Here is a 22,388-nt window from a genome sequence, read left to right as displayed (position 1 = left end):
AGAGAACATTGATAAACTTGCAGAATGGGCATATTAATGGCAAATGAGTTTCAACATCGATAAGGTGTTGCATTCTGGCAAGAAAAGTAGAGGTTGCTTATTTTTTGAAAATAATCTAAACGAGGTAGAGGAGCAAAGGGTTCTGGAAGTGCAAATACACAAACCACTGAAAGTAGTGATGCTGGTTAACAAGGTCATTTATAAAGCAAACCAAACACTGTTTATTTCTGGAGGGATAAGATTGGAAAATAGGGAAGTTATACTAAACTTGTATTGAGCCTTGGTTAGACCACATCTGAAGTACTGCTTACAATTCTGGTCACCATATTGTAAAAAAAGATATGGAGGCTCTGGAAGGGGTGCAGAAAAATTGATGAGGATGATAGCAGAAATGTGGGGTACTGCCTATCAGGAGTGGATGAGCAGGCTAAGTCTCTTTTCTCTTGAAAAGAGAAGACTGAGGGGCGACGTGAATGGAAGGTCTTTAAAATTATGAAAGGTTTGATAGAGTAGACACAGAGACAATGTTTCCACTTGGGAAGAGCATAACTGGAGACCATCAACAGAAGATAGTCACCAAGAAATCCAATAGTATGGATGCTTTTAAGGGGAGGCTAGGTAAGCATATGAGGGAGAAGGGGATAGAGCTTATGCTGATAGATTAGGAAAGATGGGAGGAGGCTCAAGTGAAGCATAAACACTAGCATGGACTGGTTGGGCCAAATGGCCTGTTTCGGTGCTGGCCCATGTAACAGAAATGTGGATTCACGGACAAAGAATAGCAACAGTCCAACAATTCCCCATATTAGAACTGCGGAGTGAATAAGCTCACACAGCCAGATTACTCAGGGTTTCTCTATTGTCATCTTTCTCATTCTTTCATTTTCACACTCTGTGCTCCTATCTGCTTCGCTCTCACTCTCTCGCTCTCCAGCCATGGGCATCTGCCCTCTATTCCACTCCCAAGCTGACTACTCCCTGAGGGGGCGAGGAGGTAACCTGCTCCCAGGCCTATCTCAGAAGTTTTTTGCCGGGCCTTCACCATCTCTGCCCATCCTTGCCTCTCCACCCCACAGATCTGTAAGGGCTTGGCTGGCCAATTTCTTTATGCTACTGCTTAGGTTACCTAGCAACAAGTAAATGTCCTTCCTCAGTGAGAGCAGAGCCAGAAAGTGGTAAGGCTGTTGACTGCTGACCCAGAATGCCCTTCTCCATTGAAGTTTGAACCTGTGGAAGCAAGGACAGTCTGTCCCACACTGGGGAGAGGGAAAACTGGCTGACCTCTCTCCCCCATCCTGCCTGCCTTCACATCAGCACTGACACAAGCCTGAGGCCTCCCACTCACTGTTAGTGTGAGGCCCAGGAGGAGTTTGCAATCAGGATTTTATTTTTTGACCTGAAATTTGTGAATATATTAAAATGGCTATCTTTCCTTAATTTACCTATTAATTTATGAATTCATCTGTCCATGGGTGTCAGCTAAAATAGTCTCTTCACTATTGCAGAGTGGCCCAGGATCTGCCTCCCTCGCAACCTGCGGCAAAAGGTGGTGAAAGTGGTGGGAGAGACACTGAACCTCATGATTCCATTCCAGGTAAGGAATCGAATTCCAACACCAGCAAAAGGCAGCAGCTCCCAGTCCCATTCCCCAATTCCCCATCATCCCCGTGCCCTCTTTCTGATAGAGCTGTCCCCTCCACCCCATTCCCCCATCATCCCCGTGACCTCTCTCTGATAGAACTCTCCCCTCCACCCCATTCCCCCATCGTCCCCGTGCCCTCTCTCTGATAAAGCTGTCCCCTCCACCCCATTCACGTATCATCCCCATGCCCTCTCTCTGATAGAACTCTCCCCTCCACCCCATTCCCCCATTCTCCCCATGCCCTCTCTCTGATAGAACTCTCCCCTCTACCCCCTTCCCCCATCATTTCCCCTCTCTCTGATAGAACTCTCCCCTCCACCCCATTCCCCCATTCTCCCCATGCCCTCTCTCTGATAGAGCTCTCCCCTCCACCCCATCCCCCCATTGTCCCCATGTCCTCTCTCTGATAGAGCTGTCCCCTCTACCCCCTTGACCCATCATCTCCCCTCTCTCTGATGGAGCTGTCCCCTCTACCCCCTTCCCCCATCATTTCCCCTCTCTCTGATAGAACTCTCCCCTCCACTCCATTCACCCATCATCCCCGTGCCCTCTTTCTGATAGAGCTGTCCCCTCCACCCCAATCCCCCATTGTCCCCGTGCCCCCTCTCTGATAGAGCTGTCCCCTCCACCCCATTCTCCCCATGCCCTCTCTCTGATAGAGCTGTCCCCTCTACCCCCTTGACCCATCATCTCCCCTCTCTCTGATAGAGCTGTCCCCTCCACTCCATTCACCCATCATCCCCGTGCCCTCTTTCTGATAGAGCTCTCCCCTCCACCCCATTCACGCATCATCCCCGTGCCCTCTCTCTGATAGAACTCTCCCCTCCACCCCATTCCCCCATTGTCCCCATGTCCTCTCTCTGATAGAGCTGTCCCCTCTACCCCCTTGACCCATCATCTCCCCTCTCTCTGATAGAGCTGTCCCCTCTACCCCCTTCCCCCATCATTTCCCCTCTCTCTGATAGAACTCTCCCCTCTACCCCCTTCCCCCATCATCTCCCCTCTCTCTGATAGAACTCTCCCCTCCACCCCCTTGACCCATCATCTCCCCTCTCTCTAATAGAGCTGTCCCCTCTAACCCCATTCCCCCATCATCTCCCCCCTCTCTGATAGAACTTTCCCCTTCACACCATTCCCCCCATGCCCTCTCTCTGATAGAACTCTCCCCTCCACCCCATTCCCTCATTGTCCCCATGCCCTCTCTCTAATAGAGCTGTCCCCTCTAACCCCATTCCCCCATCATCTCCCCCCTCTCTGATAGAACTTTCCCCTTCACACCATTCCCCCCATGCCCTCTCTCTGATAGAACTCTCCCCTCCACCCCATTCACCCATTGTCCCCGTGCCCCCTCTCTGATAGAACTTTCCCCTTCACACCATTCCCCCCATGCCCTCTCTCTGATAGAACTCTCCCCTCCACCCCATTCCCCCATTGTCCCCATGCCCTCTCTCTGATAGAACTCTCCCCTCCACCCCATTCACCCATTGTCCCCGTGCCCCCTCTCTGATAGAACTTTCCCCTTCACACCATTCCCCCCATGCCCTCTCTCTGATAGAACTCTCCCCTCCACCCCATTCCCCCATTGTCCCCGTGCCCCCTCTCTGATAGAACTTTATCTTCACACCATTCCCCCCATGTCCTCTCTCTGATAGAGCTGTTCACTCTACCCCTTTCCCCCATCATCTCCCCTCTCTCTGATAGAGCTCTCCCTTCCACCCCCTTCCCCCAATCAGCCCCGTGCCCTCTCTCTTATAGAACTCTCCCCCCCACCCCATTCCCCCATCATCCCCGTGTCCTCTCTCTGAAAGAGCTCTCCCCTCAGCCCCATTCCCCCTTGCCCTCTCTCTGAAAGAGCTCTCCCCTCAGTCCCATTCCCCCTTGCCCTCTCTCTGAAAGAACTCTCCCCTCCACCCCATTCCCCATTCCCCCTTGCCTTCTCTCTGATAGAGCTCTCCCTTCAGTCCCATTCCCCATTCCCCCTTGCCCTCTCTCTGAAAGAGCTCTCCCCTCAGCCCCATTCCCCCTTGCCCTCTCTCTGAAAGAGCTCTCCCCTCAGTCCCATTCCCCCTTGCCCTCTCTCTGAAAGAACTCTCCCCTCCACCCCATTCCCCATTCCCCCTTGCCTTCTCTCTGATAGAACTCTCCCTTCAGTCCCATTCCCCATTCCCCCTTGCCCTCTCTCTGATAGAACTCTCCCTTCAGTCCCATTCCCATTCCCCCTTGCCCTCTCTCTGATAGAGCTGGGGACAGTGATCAGGAACTTCGCGTCCTGGGACAGTCAAACTGCGGGAAGAACTGGAACTGAAGATGAGGAAACCATAGTCAGTTTGTGCTACAGTCCTGGGACTGACCTACAGGTGGTAGGTGGGTGACTAGTGGGGAAAAGGGGGATAAGAAAGGAATGGTATATGGAAATGAGACATTTCCCAGCCGTGGTGAGAGCAGCTGGCAATCTGTATACTTGGCACGGGCTCTGCATGAACACAGCTCCCTGGAGGTCAGCTGGTGAAAGAGAGCGGGCAGGAAAGGCCTGTCTGGGCTGGCCATCACACACACTCAGTGAGGCACTTGGAACAAACACCAAGGGATGTGTTCAGCCAAGCAGCCAATAATCGACATTTCACTCAGAGGCTCCCCTGCTGAGGACTGGTAGAAGATCAGGAGACTGATGTATGGTGTGGGGCAAAGAAGCTTAACGTGAGGGCCTAGTCCTGCAGGCTGTCTTCAAGGCAGGGTAAGGGGAGATAATGGCTGTGCCCCTCTAATACTCTGGGGGTGGGGAGCGATATAACCCCCTTTCCCCCACTCTACTGAGGGGCAGTACTGAGGGAGTGCTGCACTATCAGACGCAGTACTGAGGCAGTCCCTCCACTGTCAGAGGGTCAGTACTGAGGGAGTGCTGCAGTGTCGGAGGGTCAGTACTGAGGGAGTGCTGCAGTGTCGGAGGGGCAGTACTGAGGGAGTGCTGCGGTGTCGGAGGGTCAGTACTGAGGGAGTGCTGCAGTGTCGGAGGGTCAGTACTGAGGGAGTGCTGCAGTGTCGGAGGGTCAGTACTGAGGGAGTGCTGCAGTGTCGGAGGGGCAGTACTGAGGGAGTGCTGCAGTGTCGGAGGGGCAGTACTGAGGCAGTGCTGCACTGATGGAGGGTCAGGACTGAGGGAGTGCTGCAGTGTTGGAGGGGCAGTAATTTTGGATTGCTGCACTGTCAGAGGGGCAGTACTGATGGAGTGCTGCCCTGTTGGAGGGGCAGTACTGATGGAGTGCTGCGCTGTTGGAGGGTCAGTACTGATGGAGTGCTGCACTGTTGGAGGGGCAGTACTGATGGAGTGCTGCACTGTTGGAGGGGCAGTACTGATGGAGTGCTGCACTGTCGGAGGGACAGTACTGATGGAGTGCTGCACTGTTGGAGGGACAGTACTGATGGAGTGCTGCACTGTTGGAGGGGCAGTACTGATGGAGTGCTGCACTGTTGGAGGGGCAGTACTGATGGAGTGCTGCACTGTTGGAGGGACAGTACTGATGGAGTGCTGCACTGTTGGAGGGACAGTACTGAGGGAGTGCTGCACTGTTGGAGGGACAGTACTGATGGAGTGCTGCACTGTTGGAGGGACAGTACTGAGGGAGTGCTGCACTGTTGGAGGGACAGTACTGAGGGAGTGCTGCACTGCTGGAGGGACAGTACTGAGGGAGTGCTGCACTGTTGGAGGGGCAGTACTGATGGAGTGGTGCACTGTTGGAGGGGCAGTACTGATGGAGTGCTGCACTGTTGGAGGGACAGTACTGATGGAGTGCTGCACTGTTGGAGGGGCAGTACTGATGGAGTGCTGCACTGTTGGAGGGACAGTACTGATGGAGTGCTGCACTGTTGGAGGGGCAGTACTGAGGGAGTGCTGCACTGTTGGAGGGACAGTACTGAGGGAGTGCTGCACTGTTGGAGGGGCAGTACTGATGGAGTGCTGCACTGTTGGAGGGGCAGTACTGATGGAGTGCTGCACTGTTGGAGGGACAGTACTGATGGAGTGCTGCACTGTTGGAGGGGCAGTACTGATGGAGTGCTGCACTGTTGGAGGGACAGTACTGATGGAGTGCTGCACTGTTGGAGGGACAGTACTGATGGAGTGCTGCAGTGTTGGAGGGGCAGTACTGATGGAGTGCTGCACTGTTGGAGGGACAGTACTGAGGGAGTGCTGCACTGTTGGAGGGACAGTACTGATGGAGTGCTGCACTGTTGGAGGGACAGTACTGATGGAGTGCTGCACTGTTGGAGGGGCAGTACTGATGGAGTGCTGCACTGTTGGAGGGACAGTACTGAGGGAGTGCTGCAGTGTTGGAGGTACTATTTGTTGGATGAAATGCTGAACTGAGACCTGGTGTAACCTCTCAGGTGGATTTAATAGATCCCTTGGCAATGTTTAAAGTGGAGCATTGGAGTTCTCCTGATGTCCAGGCCAACATTTACCCATTGTCCAACATCATTAAAACAGATGATCTGACCATTATCACTTTGCTTTTTATGGTGGCGATCTGTGTACAGATTGTTTTTTTTGTTTCCAACATGCCTGTCCTGTATGTAATGACAGTGATTCACCACGATGCTGCGTGTACTAATGGGAACACTAATCTCCCATTTGCTGACACCCTCTGATATTTCCTGTTCCTATTCTCCACTGTGCAGGGAAAGCCCAGGCCTATGGTCACATGGCTAAAGGACGAGCAGCCCCTGGATCTCAACTCCATCACTATCCGGAACAGTGACACAGACACCATCTTGTTCGTCCGCAGGGCAGAGCGCGAACACTCCGGTTGTTACCAACTGCAGGTACAGATCGAGAACACCCAGGACATAGCCACCATCTACATCCAGGTCATAGGTAAGACAGCATCACTGACAGCACATAACAACTCCTACCTGGCACCGCATCACTACACTGTCCTCATCAAACACTCCCAGGACAGGTACAACACGGGGGTTAGATACAGAGTAAAGCTCCCTCTACACTGTCCCCCATCAAACACTCCCAGGACAGGTACAGCACGGGGCTGGATGTGCGAGGTTGCAGCCCCTGTTTGAGTATTTGAAGGGGCTGCTCCTCAAGTTCTGGCTGCACTTCAGTCCCACGCTCCTGATCTTTGGGCACCCGGTGCGGAGGGGCTTGGGCCGGGAGGAGGATCTCCTCGTCGGTCTGCTCCTGGGCCTGGCCAAGGTGGCAATTCACAGGTCCAGGTTGCGGGCCGTCGGGGGGTCCGTCCTCCCCGATTGCCTGCCCCTCTTCCGCGGTTACATTCGCGCCCGGGTGTCCCTGGAAAAGGAGCATGCGGTGTCCGCCGGTGCGCTTGAGGCCTTCCGCGACCGGTGGGCACCGCAGGGACTGGAGTGCATCGTCGACGCCGAGAATGGCATTTTAATTTGAGTTTTTTGTTTATTTATCTGTTTTAATAAAGTTATTTTAAAACTGTAAATATGTACATAAAGGGGGCCTGAGGGATAAAGGCCCCCTCGATGTGAAAAATATAAAAGGGGCCTGGGGTATAAAGGTCACCTTGTGGAGAAAAAAAAAAAAAAATGGGGGTTAGATACAGAGTAATGCTCCCTCTGCACTGTCCGCATCAAAAAAAAAAAAAAATGGGGTTAGATACAGAGTAAAGCTCCCTCTACACTGTCCCCCAAAAAAAAAAAACGGGGCTGGATGTGCGAGGTTGCAGCCCCTGTTTGAGTATTTGAAGGGGCTGCTCCTCAAGTTCTGGCTGCTCTTCAGTCCCACGCTCCTGATCTTTGGGCACCCGGTGCGGAGGGGCTTGGGCCGGGAGGAGGATCTCCTCGTCGGTCTGCTCCTGGGCCTGGCCAAGGTGGCAATTCACAGGTCCAGGTTGCGGGCCGTCGGGGGGTCCGTCCTCCCCGATTGCCTGCCCCTCTTCCGCGGTTACATTCGCGCCCGGGTGTCCCTGGAAAAGGAGCATGCGGTGTCCGCCGGTGCGCTTGAGGCCTTCCGCGACCGGTGGGCACCGCAGGGACTGGAGTGCATCGTCGACGCCGAGAATGGCATTTTAATTTGAGATTTTGTTTATTTATCTGGTTTTAATAAAGTTATTTTAAAAATATAAGTGTGTATATAAAGGGGGCCTGAGGAATAAAGGCCCCCTCGACATAAAAAATATATAAAGGGGGCCTGAGGAATAAAGGCCCACTCGACATAAAAAATATATAAAAGGGGCCTGGGGGAAAAGAAAAAAACGGGGTTAGAAAAAAAAAAAAACGGGGCTGGATATGGAGTAAAGCTCCCTCTGCACTGTCCCCATCAAACACTCCCAGGACCGGTACAGCACGGGGATTGGCTGGTCAATTTGGAGCACTTCCTGCCAGCAATCAGGGGGAGCAGCTGCACCTGTGTTGCAGCAATTGCAGAGTGGAGACTGCAGCAACTGGGGAGAGGAGAGTGGAATAACTGCAAAGAGGTGACTATAGAGTGGAGACAGCTGTATTTACTGAGGAACTGTTGCACTTTTTCAAGGATTAAGAAGACCTGCAAGTCATTTTGGAGAGGTGTGTGTTGGAGCACCAGAGAACTGTTGGTTGTTTGGACTGTTGGGGGAGGGAGAAGGCACCGGAAGATCCAGGGGTGGGGCTGCACCCTCGAGGTGGGGGATCGCTCCGGTCCCCAGCGCGGCCAAGCGTCGGTGGAGAAGTTGAGGGGACTGATCAGCTCCCTTAACTTGGTGGACGTCTGGCGGAATCTCCATCCCGACTCCAGCGCCTTCACGTGGAGGTCTGGAGGAGGTGGGTCGCGAATCGACCGCCTCTACATTTCGCAGGCGTACGTCCCCCGCTTTTCGGCGGCCTCCATGCGGCTGGTGCCGTGCTCGGACCACCGCCTGGTGTGGGCGGAGTTTACTCCGCTCCGTACGCGGGCGGGGTCGCGTACTGGCACTTTAACAACCGGCTGCTGGAGGACGTGCGATTTCGGGACTCGTTCTGTCGATTCTGGGCCGACTGGAGAAGGAAGCAGGGGGGCTTCCCCTCCTTGAGGCTATGGTGGGATGTGGGCAAGACTCACATCCGCATCTTCTGTCAGGAGTACGCGAAGGGGTCGACCAAGAGGCGGGAAGCCGAGATCGGGCGCCTTGAGAGGGAGGTGCTCGACTTGGAGTCCCGCCTCGGTCATGCCGTCGTGGACCCGGCCCTGTGGCAGGCGTACAAAGAGAAGAAGGGCGCGCTGAGGGACCTGCAGCTCATAAGGTCCCGAGGCGCGTACGTGAGGTCGCGGATCCAGATCCTGGAAGATTTGGACCGCGCCTCTCCCTTCTTCTACTCGCTGGAAAAATGGCGGGGGGTCCGTAAGCAACTCGTTGAGCTGCTGGCCGACGACGGATCCTCCATCACGGATCCGGAGGGAATGGGCCTCCTGGTCCGTACTTATTACAGTGCGTTGTTCTCTCCGGATCCGTCCAGCGAGGATGCGCGCAGAGTTTTGTGGGAGGACCTGCCGCAGGTCAGCCCGGAGGGCGCCGAAGGATTGGAGGCTCCGCTCACGTTGGCGGAGCTGACTGGTGCCCTCCACCAGCTCTCGAGGGGCAAATCCCCAGGGCTGGATGGGTTGACCGTGGAGTTCCTCAGGGCGTTCTGGGACGTCCTGGGGGATGATTACGCGCGGGTCCTGGGGGAAAGCCTGGCGACCGGGGAGATGCCCCTCTCGTGGCGCAGGGCGGTCATCGTCCTGCTGCCGAAGAGGGGCGATCTCCGCCTGCTTAAAAACTGGCGTTCGGTCTCCCTCCTCAGCACGGATTATAAGATCTTTGCCCGGGCTATGTCTACCCACCTGTGCTCCGTGCTGGCCCACATGATCCACCCCGACCAGTCCTACACGGTCCCGGGCCGGTCCATCCAGGACAACATCCACCTGGTCCGGGACCTGATCCATCTTTCCCAGAGGACTGGTCAGTCGGTCGCCTTTCTCTCCCTCGATCAGGAGAAGGTGTTTGACAGGGTGGATCACGATTACCTTTACGAGACTCTGCGCGCTTTCGGACTCGGGCCGCATTTTGTGGCCCGGGTCCGACTTTTATATGCCGCCGCAGAGTGTCTTGTCAAAGTTAACGGGTCCTTGACGGCGCCCCTTCGCTTTGGGAGAGGAGTGCGTCAGGGGTGCCCCATGTCCGGCCAATTGTATACCATCTGCGTGGAGCCCTTCCTGTGCCTGCTTCGCAGGAGGTTGACGGGATTGGCTCTGCGCGAGCCGGCCATGCGGGTCGTCCTTTCGGCTTACGCCGACGACGTGCTCCTCGCAATCACAGATCCCGTTGACTTGCGGAGGATGCGCGACTGCCAGCAGACCTTTTCTGCCGCGTCCTCCGCGAGGATCAATTGGGAGAAATGTTCCGGACTCCTGGTTGGTCAGTGGCGGGTGGACTCCCTGCCGGACCAGATGACACCTTTTGCGTAGAGCACCACGCACCTCCTCTATCTGGGAGTCCATCTTAGCCCCGCTGAGGAAGCCTGGACGGCAAACTGGCAGGAGTTGGAGACGAAAGTCACCGCTCGGCTGGGGCGCTGGACAGGACTGCTCCGAGTGCTTTCCTACAGGGGCCGAGTGTTGGTCATAAACCAACTGGTGGCCTCCATGCTGTGGTACCGGTTGGTCACTTTGGCCCCGCCCCCTGTATTTGCCACCAAGATCCAGAAGAAACTCGTCGATTTCTTCTGGGGCAAGAGGAAACACTGGGTCTCTGCTGCGGTCCTGAGTCTCCCAATCGAGGAGGGCGGTCAGTCGCTGGTGTGCGTCCGCACCCAGGCTGCGACTCTCCGCCTTTGGACCCTGCAGAGATACCTGTACGTCGAGTGTCCTCCCAGATGGTGTGCGCTGGCGACGTATTTTTTCCGCCAGTGTCACTGCCTTCAAGACGACACGCAGCTCCCGGTGGAGTCCGTTAGCCGCGTCTCTCTGAGGGAGTTGCCTGTCTTTTACCGGGATCTTTTCCGAGTCTGGAACATGGTCGCCTCCAGTCAGGGCGCTCCCCCGCCGGCGGAGGAGAGCGCCTCGGCTGTCCGGGCGGCCGACTCCGGGGACGGTCCGGCGGGCGGAAGAGTAGCCGAAACCCCCGGGACGTCCCTCACTGCGGGTGGCGAGGGGGCTCGGGAGTGCGGAGCGATCCCGGCCGAGCTGACACCCGCTCGGCCGGAACTGCTCATCGGACCCAGGCCCCGAAACCCTCCTCGGGAGCCGGTCCCGCACAACCCGAGCCGCCTCTCGGAAATGCCCTCCGTGCCATTCCAATCGGCGCGGAGGGGTTTCCTGTACGGGCTGCTCCTGCACACTCTCCACTTCCTCGCCCTCGTCAGCCAGCCGGACACGCCCTGGCGGTCCGCGTTGCCATCTGGCGGCGAGGGGAAACCCCGATGGAGGTCTCTCTACGCGGGAGTCTTCCCCCTTTACATCAGGGACTTGGGATGGAGGGTGCTGCACAGAGCTGTCCCGTGCAATAGGTTTTTAAGTAGGTTCACGGACTCCCAGGCCGCCTGTACTTTCTGCGGCCTGGGCGAGTCCGTGTTCCACATTTATACGGAGTGTGCGAGGTTGCAGCCCCTATTTGAGTATCTGAAGGGGCTGCTCCTCAAATTCTGGCTGCACTTCAGTCCCACGCTCCTGATCTTTGGGCACCCAGTGCGGAGGGGCTTGGGCCGGGAGGAGGATCTCCTCGTCGGTCTGCTCCTGGGCCTGGCCAAGGTGGCAATTCACAGGTCCAGGTTGCGGGCCGTCGGGGGGTCCGTCCTCCCCGATTGCCTGCCCCTCTTCCGCGGTTACGTTCACGCCCGGGTGTCCCTGGAAAAGGAGCATGCGGTGTCCACCGGTACGCTTGAGGCCTTCCGCGACCGGTGGGCACCGCAGGGACTGGAGTGCATTGTCGACGCCGAGAATGGCATTTTAATTTGAGTTTTTGTTTATTTACCTGGTTTTAATAAAGTTATTTTAAAAATATAAGTGTGTATATAAAGGGGGCCTGAGGAATAAAGGCCCCCTCGACATAAAAAAAAACGGGGGTTAGATACAGAGTAAAGCTCCCTCTACACTGTCCCCCATCAAACACTCCCAGGGCAGGTATTCATGCAGCTGGCCCAGGAGGAGGTCACGGAAGGCTATTTTGCTGTTCAGTTCCAGGGGACGGCCTACCGTATCTTCTGGACCTCGGAGGAACACAGTGCCATGCCTGCAAGGGGGTGGGGCATGTTCGAAAGAACTGTCCCAACCTCCTGGCCACCAACTCCACCTCGGCAGCCCAGGGTGGCACCACTGCGCCTCCTCCCACTCCCCCTACCTCCTACACCTCCAACAGACACCACTCTGGCAGTTCCAGAGGCCATGGTTTCACGGCCTCTGGTAGGAGTGGGGTGCCCGTCCAAGTGGAAGGAAGACACGAAGAAAGAATAAACATCAAGAGGCACATCCCCTGGACACCAAGGCACAACCTGAGCCTCTGCTCACCCCAAGGCTGATCCCGGGAAACCCACTTGCCCTGGTCCAGGGTAACCTGGCAAAAGGAGGGTGCAGAGGCGGAGGCCTCTGATGACATGGAGGTCTTTGAGCCTCCATGCCCGAGTGGGAAAAAGAGGAGAAGGCACCCCTCCACAGGGCCCTGAAGTGGAAGGCCCATCTGTTGGAGCTGTTTGGGTCTTGGGTCCCCAGGTTCCCCCTGCCAACACCACCATCAAGGTTGTAAAGCCTGGGCAGGAGCTCCCTACCACTCAGGATGGAGGAGAGGGGGAGGCTCCTCTACATGCAGCCCCTCCTGATGGAGCAAATGGAACCCTGCTTGTGGTGGGGGAGCTTAGGGATGTTCCTGGAGAAGCCTACCATTCTGCCACTGGGTTGGATGCTCTGAATGGAGCGGAGGGCGAGGCCCAAAGGGTCGGCCCTCCCAGCCAAAATCCAGCCTCAACCAGGAGATACCCGACCCAGTTATATTTGAAAATGCTGCCCTATGTGCTGGGCCTGTGGGTGCTGGCGGGGTGGGAAATGGCCTCCTCTCTCTGCCTCCGGTCCTAGCTCCAGCTGGAGTTCCGGAATCAGGAATTACCGTCTCCCCGGGCTGCTCATTAGCCTGGGGATGGAGGTGAAAGGGGGTCCTGAACCACTGGCGCCCATTGGCTCCAGTTCCACAGAAGAACCCAGAGAGGACTCCTCCGCCATCGATCCTAGGGGTGGGATCATGACAGAGGCGGGACCAGCTGGCACGGCCGTGATGTCCACCCCTCAGTGTGTGGTGGGTATGTCGGCTGCTGGCGGTGACGACCTGGAGAAGAATGGGGACTCGATGTGGGGCACGGAGGACGATCTTGAATCCATCGCCAGTCGTCCCTACGGCGGAACTCGAGGACTTCCTCACGGCATGCAGTGGTTGCCGCAATAAAGTCCAGCTGTCCCTTGGGCGGTGGTCGAGTTTGGCGCTGATCATCCAGTCCGTCTGTGCCGCCCTCAATAAAAGGGGGAAGGGCGCGGGCGTGAAACTGGTTGAGAGGCGCCGTTTTAATGTGTTCCTCAATGGGTTGCTGGGGGAGTGGAGGGCCAGGTGCACTTTCACTCCCTCTTCACAGTGAGGTGTTGGTGACGGGTTTCTAAGCACTTCTGACATGAAGATAACCATAGCCAGCCTCAAAATCAACGGCAGCAGGGGGTCTCACCGCAGATTTCACAATCTCTCAGTCCTCAGGGAAGGGAGATACGCGGTGAGCTTTCTGCAGGAAACCCACACTGTTCCGGGAGGCAAAGCCACCTGGCTCCTGGAGTGGCAGGGTGGGGTCTACATGAGTCACCTCACCCCTATTTCTAGTGGGGTGGCTATCTCGTTGGCCCCTACTTTTCAGCCGGAGATCTTGGGGGTCAAGGAGCTAGTGCCGGGCCGCTTGCTCCACCTCGCCGTTCGCCTGGGTAGCGTGCCGCTCCACTTTGTGAACCTGTACGTGAGGTCGTGCATCCAGATCCTGGAAGATTTGGACCGCGCCTCACCATTCTTCTACCAGCTAGAAAAATGGCGGGGGGTCCATAAGCAGCTCGTTGAACTGCTGGCCAACGACGGATCCTCCGTCACGGATCCGGAGGGAATGGGCCTTTTGGTCCCTACCTACTGTGGCACGTTGTTCTCTCCGGATCCATCCAGCGAGGGCATGCACTGATTTTTGTGGATCACGAGTTTTGCTGAAGGTCAGCCCAGAGGGCGCCGAAGGATTGGAGGCTCCGCTCACATTGGCGGAGCTGACCGGCTCCTTCCACCAGCTCTCGAGGGGCAAATCCCCGGGGCTGGACGGGCTGACCATGGAGTTCCTCATGGCATTCTGGGATGTCCTGGGGGACGATTACACACAGGTCCTGCAGGAAAGCCTGGCAACCGAGGAGATGCCCCTCTCTTGCCTCTCTCGTACTGCTGCGTAAGAGGGACGATCTCCGCTTGCTTAAGAACTAGTGTCTGGTCTCCCTCCTCAGCATGGATTATAAGATCGTTGCCCGGGCTATGTCTCCCCACCTGGGCTCTATGCTGGCCCACATGATCCATCCTGACCAGTCCTACATAGTCCCAGGCTGATCCATCCAAGACAATATCCACCTGGTCCGGGACCTGACCCATCTTTCCCAGAGGACTGGTCAGTCGGTCGCCCTTCTCTCCCTCGATCAGGAAACAGGATGGATCACGAATATATTTTCGGGACTCAGCGTGCGCTCAGACTCTGGCCACATTTTGTGGCCTGGATCCAATTTCTGTACGCTGCTGCAGAGTGCCAGGTCAAAGTTAACGGGTCCTTTGGGAGAGGAGTGTGTCAGGGATGCCCCATGTCCGGCCAATTGTATACCATCTGCGTAGAGCCGTTCCTGTACCTGCTTCGCAGGAGGTTGATGGGTTTGGCTCTGCGCGGACCGGCCATGCGGGTCATCCTCTCGGCTTACGCCGATGACGTTGTCCTCACAGTCACAGATTCCGTTGACTTGCGAAGGATGCGCGACTGCCGGCAGACCATTTCTGCTGCGATCTCCCCAAGGAGCAATTGGGAGAAATGTTCTGGACTCCTGATGGGTCAGTGGCTGTGGGGGACCCCCTACCGGAGGAGTTAACACCTTTTGCATGGAGCACCACGCACCTCCTCTATCTGGGAATCCAGCTTCGCCCCGCTGAGGAAGCCTGGCCGGCAAACGGGCAGGAGTTGGAGGCAAAAGTCACCACTCGGCTGGGGCGCTGGACAGGACTGCTCCGAGTGCTTTCCTACAGGGGCCGAGCACTGGTCATAAACCAACTGGTGGCCTCGATGCTGTGGTACCGGTTGGTCACTTTGGCCCCGCCCCCTGCATTTGCCACCAAGATCCAGAAGAAGCTCGTCAGTTTCTTCCAGGGCAAGAGGAAACACTGGGTCTCTGCCGCAGTCCTGAGTCTCCCAATTGAGGAGGGCGGCCAGTCGCAGGTGTGCATCCACACCCAGGCTGCGACTCTCCACCGTTGGACCCTGCAGAGATACCTGTATGTCGAGGGTCCTCCCAGATGGTGTGGGCTGGTGACGTATTTTTTCCGCCGGAGCATTGCATTCAAGATGACACGCAGCTCCCGGCGGAGAACGTTAGCCGCGCATCTCTGAGGGAGTTGTCTGTCTTTTACTGGGATCTATTCAGAGTCTGAAACATGGTTGCCTCCAGTACGGGCGCTCCACGCCAGTGGAGGACAGCGCTTCGGTTGTCCGGGCGGCTGGCTCTGGGGACCGACGGGCAGAGGAGTAGCCGAAGCCCCCGGGACGCCCCTCACTGTGGGTGATGAGGAGGCTCGGGAGTGTGGAGCGCTCCTAGCTGAGCTGACCCCCGCTCGGCCGGAACTGCTCTTCGGACCCAGGCCCTGAAACCCTCCTCGGGAGCTGGACCCGCAGAAACCGAGCCGCCTCTTGGAAATGCCCTCCGTGCCATTCCATGGAGTTTCCTATACGGGCTGCTCCCGTACACTTGCTTGCCCTAAAATGCCGCCTGGACATGCCGTGGCGGTCCATGTTACCATCTGGCGTTGAGGGGAAACCCCGGTGGAGGTCTCTCTATGCGGGAGTCCTCCCCCTTTACATCGGGGACCTGGGATGGAGGGTCAGTCCCATGCAATCAACTTTTAAGTAGGTTCACGGACTCCCAGACTGCCTGTAATTTCTGCGGCCAGGACGAGTCACTGTTCCATGTATATACAGGGTATGTGAGGTTGCAGCCTCTCTTTGAGTATTTAACGAGGCTGTTCCTCAAGTTTTGGTTGCACTTCAGCTCCACGCTCCTGATCTTTGGGCACCCGGTTTGGAGGGGTTGGACCGGGAGGAGGATCTCCTCGCGGTCTGCTCCTGAGCCTGGCCAAAGTGGCAATTCGCAGGTCCAGGCTGCGGGCCGTCGGGTCCAGGCTGCGGGCCGTCGGGTCCAGGCTGCGGGCCGTCGGGTTCGTCCGTCCTGTTTCCTGCCCCTCTGCCAAGATTTTGTTTGTGCATGGGTGTTCCTGGAGAAGGAGCATGTGGTGTCTGCTGGTTCGTTTGAGGCCTTTGGATAATAAAAATCAATCAATATGAGATTTAAAATTAACTATTGATTTAGCATAAGCTGCCATTTTCTAAAGGGAGGTCCAAACTTCTATCATCTTTTGTGTGTTGAAAAGCAAAAACAGATGATCTGGTCAATATCAGATTGTTATTTGTGGGATCTTGCTGTGTGCAAACTGGCTATGGCAATGTCTATATTACAACAGTGACTAGACATCATAAATTCTTCATTAACTGTAAAGCACTTTGAGATGTCTGGTTGTCATGAAAGGTGCTAGATAAATATAAATATAAATATAAATCACTCCTGAAAGGTCTGGCTCTCATTTTTAGACGATGGCCCCAATCGCAGACTCCCAACCAGCAGAAACAGTTCCTCTCCACCAGATCGGTACCTCTTAATATCTTGAAAACTCAAATCATTCCTTAACCTTTTAAATTTCAGAGAATACAACCCTAGTTTGTCTAATCGCTCATTGTAATTTAACCCTTGGAGTCCTGGTATATTCTGGTAAACCTACACTGTACTCCCTCCAAGGTCAATATATCCTTCCTAAGATGTGATGCCAAGAACTGCTCACAGTAACTCCAGGTGTGGTCTAACCAGAGCTTTGTATAGCTGCAGCATGACTTCTACCCCCTTGTATTCTAGTCCTCTGGATATAAAGACCAGCATTCCATTAGACTTTTGGATTATTTTCTATACCTGTTCCAGACATTTTACTGATCTGTGTACCTGGACCCCCAAGTCCATTTGAACCTCCAACTATTTTAGCTTTCCCGCCATTTTTTAAGTACCCTGTTCTATCCTTTTTTAGGTCCAAAGTGGATGACCTCATATTTACCTACACTGAAATCCATTTGACAGTTTACACTTAGTCTATTACTATCTCTTTGTAACTTTATACTCACAACTACATTGATTACGATGCTGCCTATCTCTGTGTCATTTCAAGTGTGGATATGTGAGTTTCTATCTCATTATTCATCGTATTTATCAATAGTTTAGATAGTTAAGGTTCCAACACAATTAGATTCCTGCCCTTTCTCCCTACTCTCTGTCTCCTTCCACTCAGCCAGTTTCCCAACCAGGTCAGCTGGGAACTGGAATATAAAGGGGTGGAGGTTATGTTACAGCTGTACAGAGCTCTGCTTAGACCCCATCAGCACCAGGTACCGCACCTCGGGAAGGATACACTGGCCTTGGAGGGGGTGCAGAATAATACCAGAGCTAAAAGGGTTAAATTATGAGGGCAGGTTGCATAGGCAAGGCTTGTATTCCCCTGAGTATAAAAGATTAAGGTGTGATGTGATTGAGGTGAATGAAGATGATGAAAGGAGTTGATAGGGTGGAGAGGGAGAAATTATTTCCTCCGTTGGGAGGAGTCCAGAACCTTAGAAATAGAGCTCAGTGGGTAAATGGAGTTAAGATACAGATCAGCCCTGATCAAATTGAATGGTGGAATAGCATTGAGGGGCTGATTGGCCTCTTCCTGTTCCTATGAACTCCAAGGGCAGCAAGGGTTAGGTACAGAGTAAAGCTCCCATCACACTGAATGTAGCTCCTCCTATCCCAGTGTTGGGCAGGTTTTGATGCTCTCTCTCGCACTCCTTGCTCAGACCCCCCACACCATGCCACTGCAGTTCCCTTGCTGACTAATCTTCACCTTCCCCTGTTTCCTCCCCCAGACAAGCCGGGCCCCCCGTTGAATATGAAGGTGGCTGAGGTATGGGGATTGAATGTGGCTCTAGCCTGGCAGCCCCCCAAGGATGATGGCAACTGTGAAATCACCGGATACACCATCCAGAAGGCCGACAAGAAGACCATGGTAGGAATGTACTGGAACATTGTGGAATGGGTAGCCCATGTCAATACACAGAATGGCTACTCCTCTGACCGCTGCCAGCTGGGCCCTTGCCTCTTGCTGGGCATCACCTTGTGTACAGTGACTGGCCCCACAGTCAACCTCACACTGCTGGGTATCTGACCTGCCACGTGGCACGGCCTGCCCTCTCATCCCAGCCAAGACCACCAAATCCCCAGGAGGGCCTGGTGAGAGGTCCCACTGTGCCACCTTGCCCATCAGGAGCCACACTGATTGGACAGGGCACAGGAACCCAGAGAATCTGACAGGCAAGATGGCAAGGAGTGGGATGGGGAGGAGGGGGCAGGAGCCAGCAGAGGGGAAGAGAGTAGGAGGGAAAAAAGGGGGCATGAGGGGAAGAGGGAGTGAGTAGGGGGGAGGAGGGAGCGTGTGCAGGAGGAAGAGTGATTGGGGGTGGGAGGAGAATAAACTGGAGGAGGAGGAAAGTGTGAGCAGTGGGGCAGAGGGAGAGGTGGGGAAGGCTGAGTAGTGGTAGCAGGAGGGAGTGTGCAACATGAGGTGGAGGGAGGAGGAGATGAAGGGAGAGATAGGGCAGGGGAAGGAGGAGAGAGGGAAAAGGAGAGGGTGAGCAAATGAGTGTGAGATGGGGGAGTGGCAAAGAGAATGAGCAAGCGGAGGGGGTGGAATGAGGGGAGGAGGAGAGTGAGGGTGGGCAGGGATGGGGGAGTGGGGGGAGAGTGAACAAGGGGAGGGGCTAGAAGGAGTGGAGAGAAAGCAATGTGGGAGTAGTGAGGGGAAGGAAGGTAGGGGGAGTGGGAGGGAGGGTATGCAAGGGGAGGAAGGAGGAGGGAGGGGAGGAAGAGGGAGAGTCATTGTCTCGTATTCACTGGCAGCAATGCTGGGGAATTCTCAGTGCCTGTTACACTGAGCTCATCTTTGTTACTTCATGTAGTTAAACTCAATCCTGATTAAACCAGCAATAGTGGTCAGCACCTTGTAAAGATGGTGGCTCCGGTGTCAGCTGGAGAGCTGTATTTTGTGAGGGATGTGCTAGCTCTCTGCATTCCGCGTGTTTCAACCTTTAACATGTTGGAAATTCTGCCACTTCTGCTGGTTTTGCAGACACTCAGACGCATAATTCTTCTCTGACCCTCTTCCTCTCTCTCTGACTTGCTGTTTTTCTGTCTCTCACTTCCTTGCTGCCTGTGTGCTCATGTCCCCTTTGTCTTTCCCTTGACTTCCTCTCTTTCTCTTTCCCTCCCGATCCCTCTCCCTCCCTCCTGCACTCCCTCCCTTTCCTTTTACATTGATGTCTGTGATGCTGCAGGAGTGGTTCACGGTGTATGAACATTATCGCCGCTCTCAGTGCTCAGTGTCGGAGTTAGTCATGGGGAACGAGTATTTCTTCAGGGTCTTCACTGAGAACCTGTGTGGCCTGAGTGACCAGGCTGGCCAGACCAAGGACAGCGTCTACATCCAGAAACCAGGTAACCCACCGTGTAGTACCTGCAGTCATGGTAATCCTACCATCCAGACATAGGCTATGGAGAGTGATTGGGAACAGGAGCCCTGTCTGATTCCCCCTCTCCCTATCGTGGAGTCTCTGAAGTCAGCCGTAGAGCCCTTACCATCACACTAACTGATCAGAGGGCAGACACAAGGCTGGTGTCTTCAGCTGAAGCTGGGTTAGAGGCCGAGATGGGGAGCAATTGGGGGGGGAGGTGTAATTGGATTACAGGAATCAGACATAATTCATTTCCCATTATAAAGTCAAACATTCTGTCCTTATTTGTCTATCTTTTATTGTATGTTAACATGTATAATGGGAATTGCCAATGTAAACCTGTCACGCTGCAATTACACCCTTCAGCCAGTGGTGGCACTTAGTCATTTTTAAACCAGGATGGGGAAGTCTTGTTCTAGAGCAGAGAGGTGATATGTCTGTAAAGAGGGGAGTGTGGTGAAGGTACAGCGAGATGCATCTCCCCACCCCCACTCTATCTACTGGTTAAAGGGATGTGCTGGTTTGGGGACAGCAAGGAGAAGGGGATGCAATTGCAAGAGATGCAAGTTGACAGGTCAACAAGCATGTCAGAGGGCGGCTGACCTTGTGAGGATGGGCTGGGTACTCGCAGACTCTAACTGTGCCTCTTCCTGGTGCCTCCGGCAGGGATGGAATACAAGCCGCTCAGTTACAAGCAACACGACTTCACCGAGCCCCCCAAGTTCACACGGCCGCTAATGAATCGCTCTGTAATTTGTGGGTACAATGCCACGCTGAGCTGTGCCCTCCGAGGGAGCCCCAAGGTAATAGTTCACTCTCAGCATAGCACATCTCAATGACACAATTCGAATGACCAGTGTTACTAAACTCTCTGTCTCTCCTTCTCAATCTCTCTCCCTCCCTGTCTCTCACTCTGCCTTCCTCTCCTTCCCTCCATCTCTCACCCTCCTGTCCCTCCCTTCCTATCTCTCCCATCCTGTCTTCCTCTGTCCCTCTGTCTCTTCATCTGAATCTATCTCTCCCTATCTCTCTATCAACCCCTGTCTGTCTCTCCCTCTCTCTCTCCTTGTCTCTCTCCCCCTCCCTTTGTCTCTCTATCTCCCCCTCTGCCCCTCCCCAACTCTCTCCCTCTCCCCTCCCCAACTCTCTCTCTCCCCTCGCTTTCTTCCCCCTCCCTCTCCTTTCTCTCTTTCTCTCCTATCCTCTCTCCCCCTCTCCCACTCTCTCTCCCTCCCTCTCTCTCTCCCTGCCCTCCTCTATCTCTCTCCATTTTCCCCAATACTCTCTCTCCTCTCCCCTCATTTTCTCCCCCTTCCCCTCTCTTTCATTCTCTCTCTCTCCACCCCTCTCTCTCCCGTCACCTCCCCTGTCTCTCTTTTTCTCTCTCTGTCTTTCCCCCCTCCCCCAGCCCAAGGTGGTGTGGTGCAAGAACCAGATGGACCTGGCTAGTGACCCCCGCTTCAGGATGTTCAGTAACCAGGGGGTGTTGACGTTGGAGATCCGTAAGCCAAGCCCCTTTGATGGTGGGATTTACAGTTGCCTGGCCATCAACCCCCTGGGGGAGGCCAAGAGCGAGTGTAAGCTGGAGGTCCGAGGTAAGGAGTGCTCACAGGGGAGGGTCTAAGCCGAGCATGAACCAAATCCTTGTGGGGACAGCTCTGACTGAAGCAAAGGACTTGCATTTCTATAGGGCCTCTCATCCTCTCAGTACTTTCCAAGCACTTTATTGCTAATTAAGTACTTATGAAGTGTAAACATTCCTGATAATTCATGCACAACAAAGTGATAATGACCAATTACTCTGTTTTCATGATGTTGAAAAATAAATATTGGCCCAAGGAAGGGAGAATAACGTCACATTCCTCTTCCAATAGCATCATGGGATCTTTTACACCCCATAAGAACACAAGAAATAGGAGCAGGAGTAGGCCATTCGGCCCTTCGAGCCTGTTGCGCCATTCAATACGATCATGGCTGATCATCCAAACTCAGTACCCTGTTCCCGCTTTCTCTCCGTATTCCTTGATCCCTTTAGCCTTAAGGACTATATCTAACTCTCGTTTGAATATATTCAATGATTTGGCCTCAACTGCTTTCCGTGGTAGAGAATTCCACAGGTTCACCTCTCTCTGGGAGAAGAAATCCCTCCTCATCTCAGTTCTAAATAGTTTACCCCTTATCCTTAGACTGTGACCCCTGGTCCTGGACTCCCCGCCATCAGGAACATCCTTCCTGCATCTAGTCTGTCCAGTCCTATTAGAATTTTGTAGGTTTCTATGAGATCCCCTCTCATTCTTCTAAACTCTAACGAATACAAGCCTAATCGACCCAATCTCTCTTCATACGCCAGTCTTGCTATCCCAGGAATCAGTCTGGTAAACCTTCGCTGCACTCCCTCCATAGCAAGAACATCCTTCCTCAGATAAGGAGAACAAAACTGCACACAATACTCAATGTGTGATCTCACCAAGGCCTTGTATAATTGCAGCAAGACGTCCCTGCTCCTGTACTCGAATCCTCTTGCTATGAAGGCTAACAGACCATTTGCCTTCTTAACTGCCTGCTGCACCTGCATGCTTACTTTCAGCGACTGGTGCACAAGGACACCCAGGTCTCACTGCACCTCCCCCTTTCCCAATCTGTCGCTGTTCAGATAATAATCTGCCTTCCTGTTGTTTGCCTCCAAAGTGGATAACCTCACATTTATCCACATTATACTGCATCTGCCATGTATTTGCCCACTCACTCAACATATCCAAATCACACTGGAGCTTCTCTGCATCCTCCTCACAGCTCACACTCCCACCCAGCTTTGTGTCATCTGAAAACTTGGAGATATTACATTTAATTCCCTCATCTATATCATTAATATATATTGTGAATAGCTTGG

The 22,388-nt window shown here is 54.4% G+C and overlaps 1 protein-coding gene across 1 annotated transcript in view; it reads left to right on the top strand.

Annotated features, from left to right (window-relative positions):
- LOC137377244 (myosin-binding protein C, cardiac-type-like) overlaps nucleotides 1-21,122 on the top strand; it is a 182,559-nt gene extending 161,437 nt beyond the window's left edge. The window contains exons 30-35 of the mRNA XM_068046785.1: nucleotides 1,506-1,594; nucleotides 6,317-6,512; nucleotides 17,858-17,997; nucleotides 19,322-19,481; nucleotides 20,165-20,301; nucleotides 20,907-21,122. Coding sequence (XP_067902886.1) covers nucleotides 1,506-1,594; nucleotides 6,317-6,512; nucleotides 17,858-17,997; nucleotides 19,322-19,481; nucleotides 20,165-20,301; nucleotides 20,907-21,122 — 938 coding nt within the window. The remainder of the gene's footprint in view (nucleotides 1-1,505; nucleotides 1,595-6,316; nucleotides 6,513-17,857; nucleotides 17,998-19,321; nucleotides 19,482-20,164; nucleotides 20,302-20,906) is intronic.
- The last annotated feature ends 1,266 nt before the right edge of the window (nucleotides 21,123-22,388 follow it).

Source organism: Heterodontus francisci, chromosome 14 (assembly GCF_036365525.1).
Source record: "Heterodontus francisci isolate sHetFra1 chromosome 14, sHetFra1.hap1, whole genome shotgun sequence".
Classification (NCBI taxonomy): Eukaryota; Metazoa; Chordata; class Chondrichthyes; order Heterodontiformes; family Heterodontidae; genus Heterodontus; species Heterodontus francisci.
The sequence above is the reverse complement of the archived record's forward strand: the minus strand, read 5'-3'. Positions and strand labels throughout refer to the sequence as shown.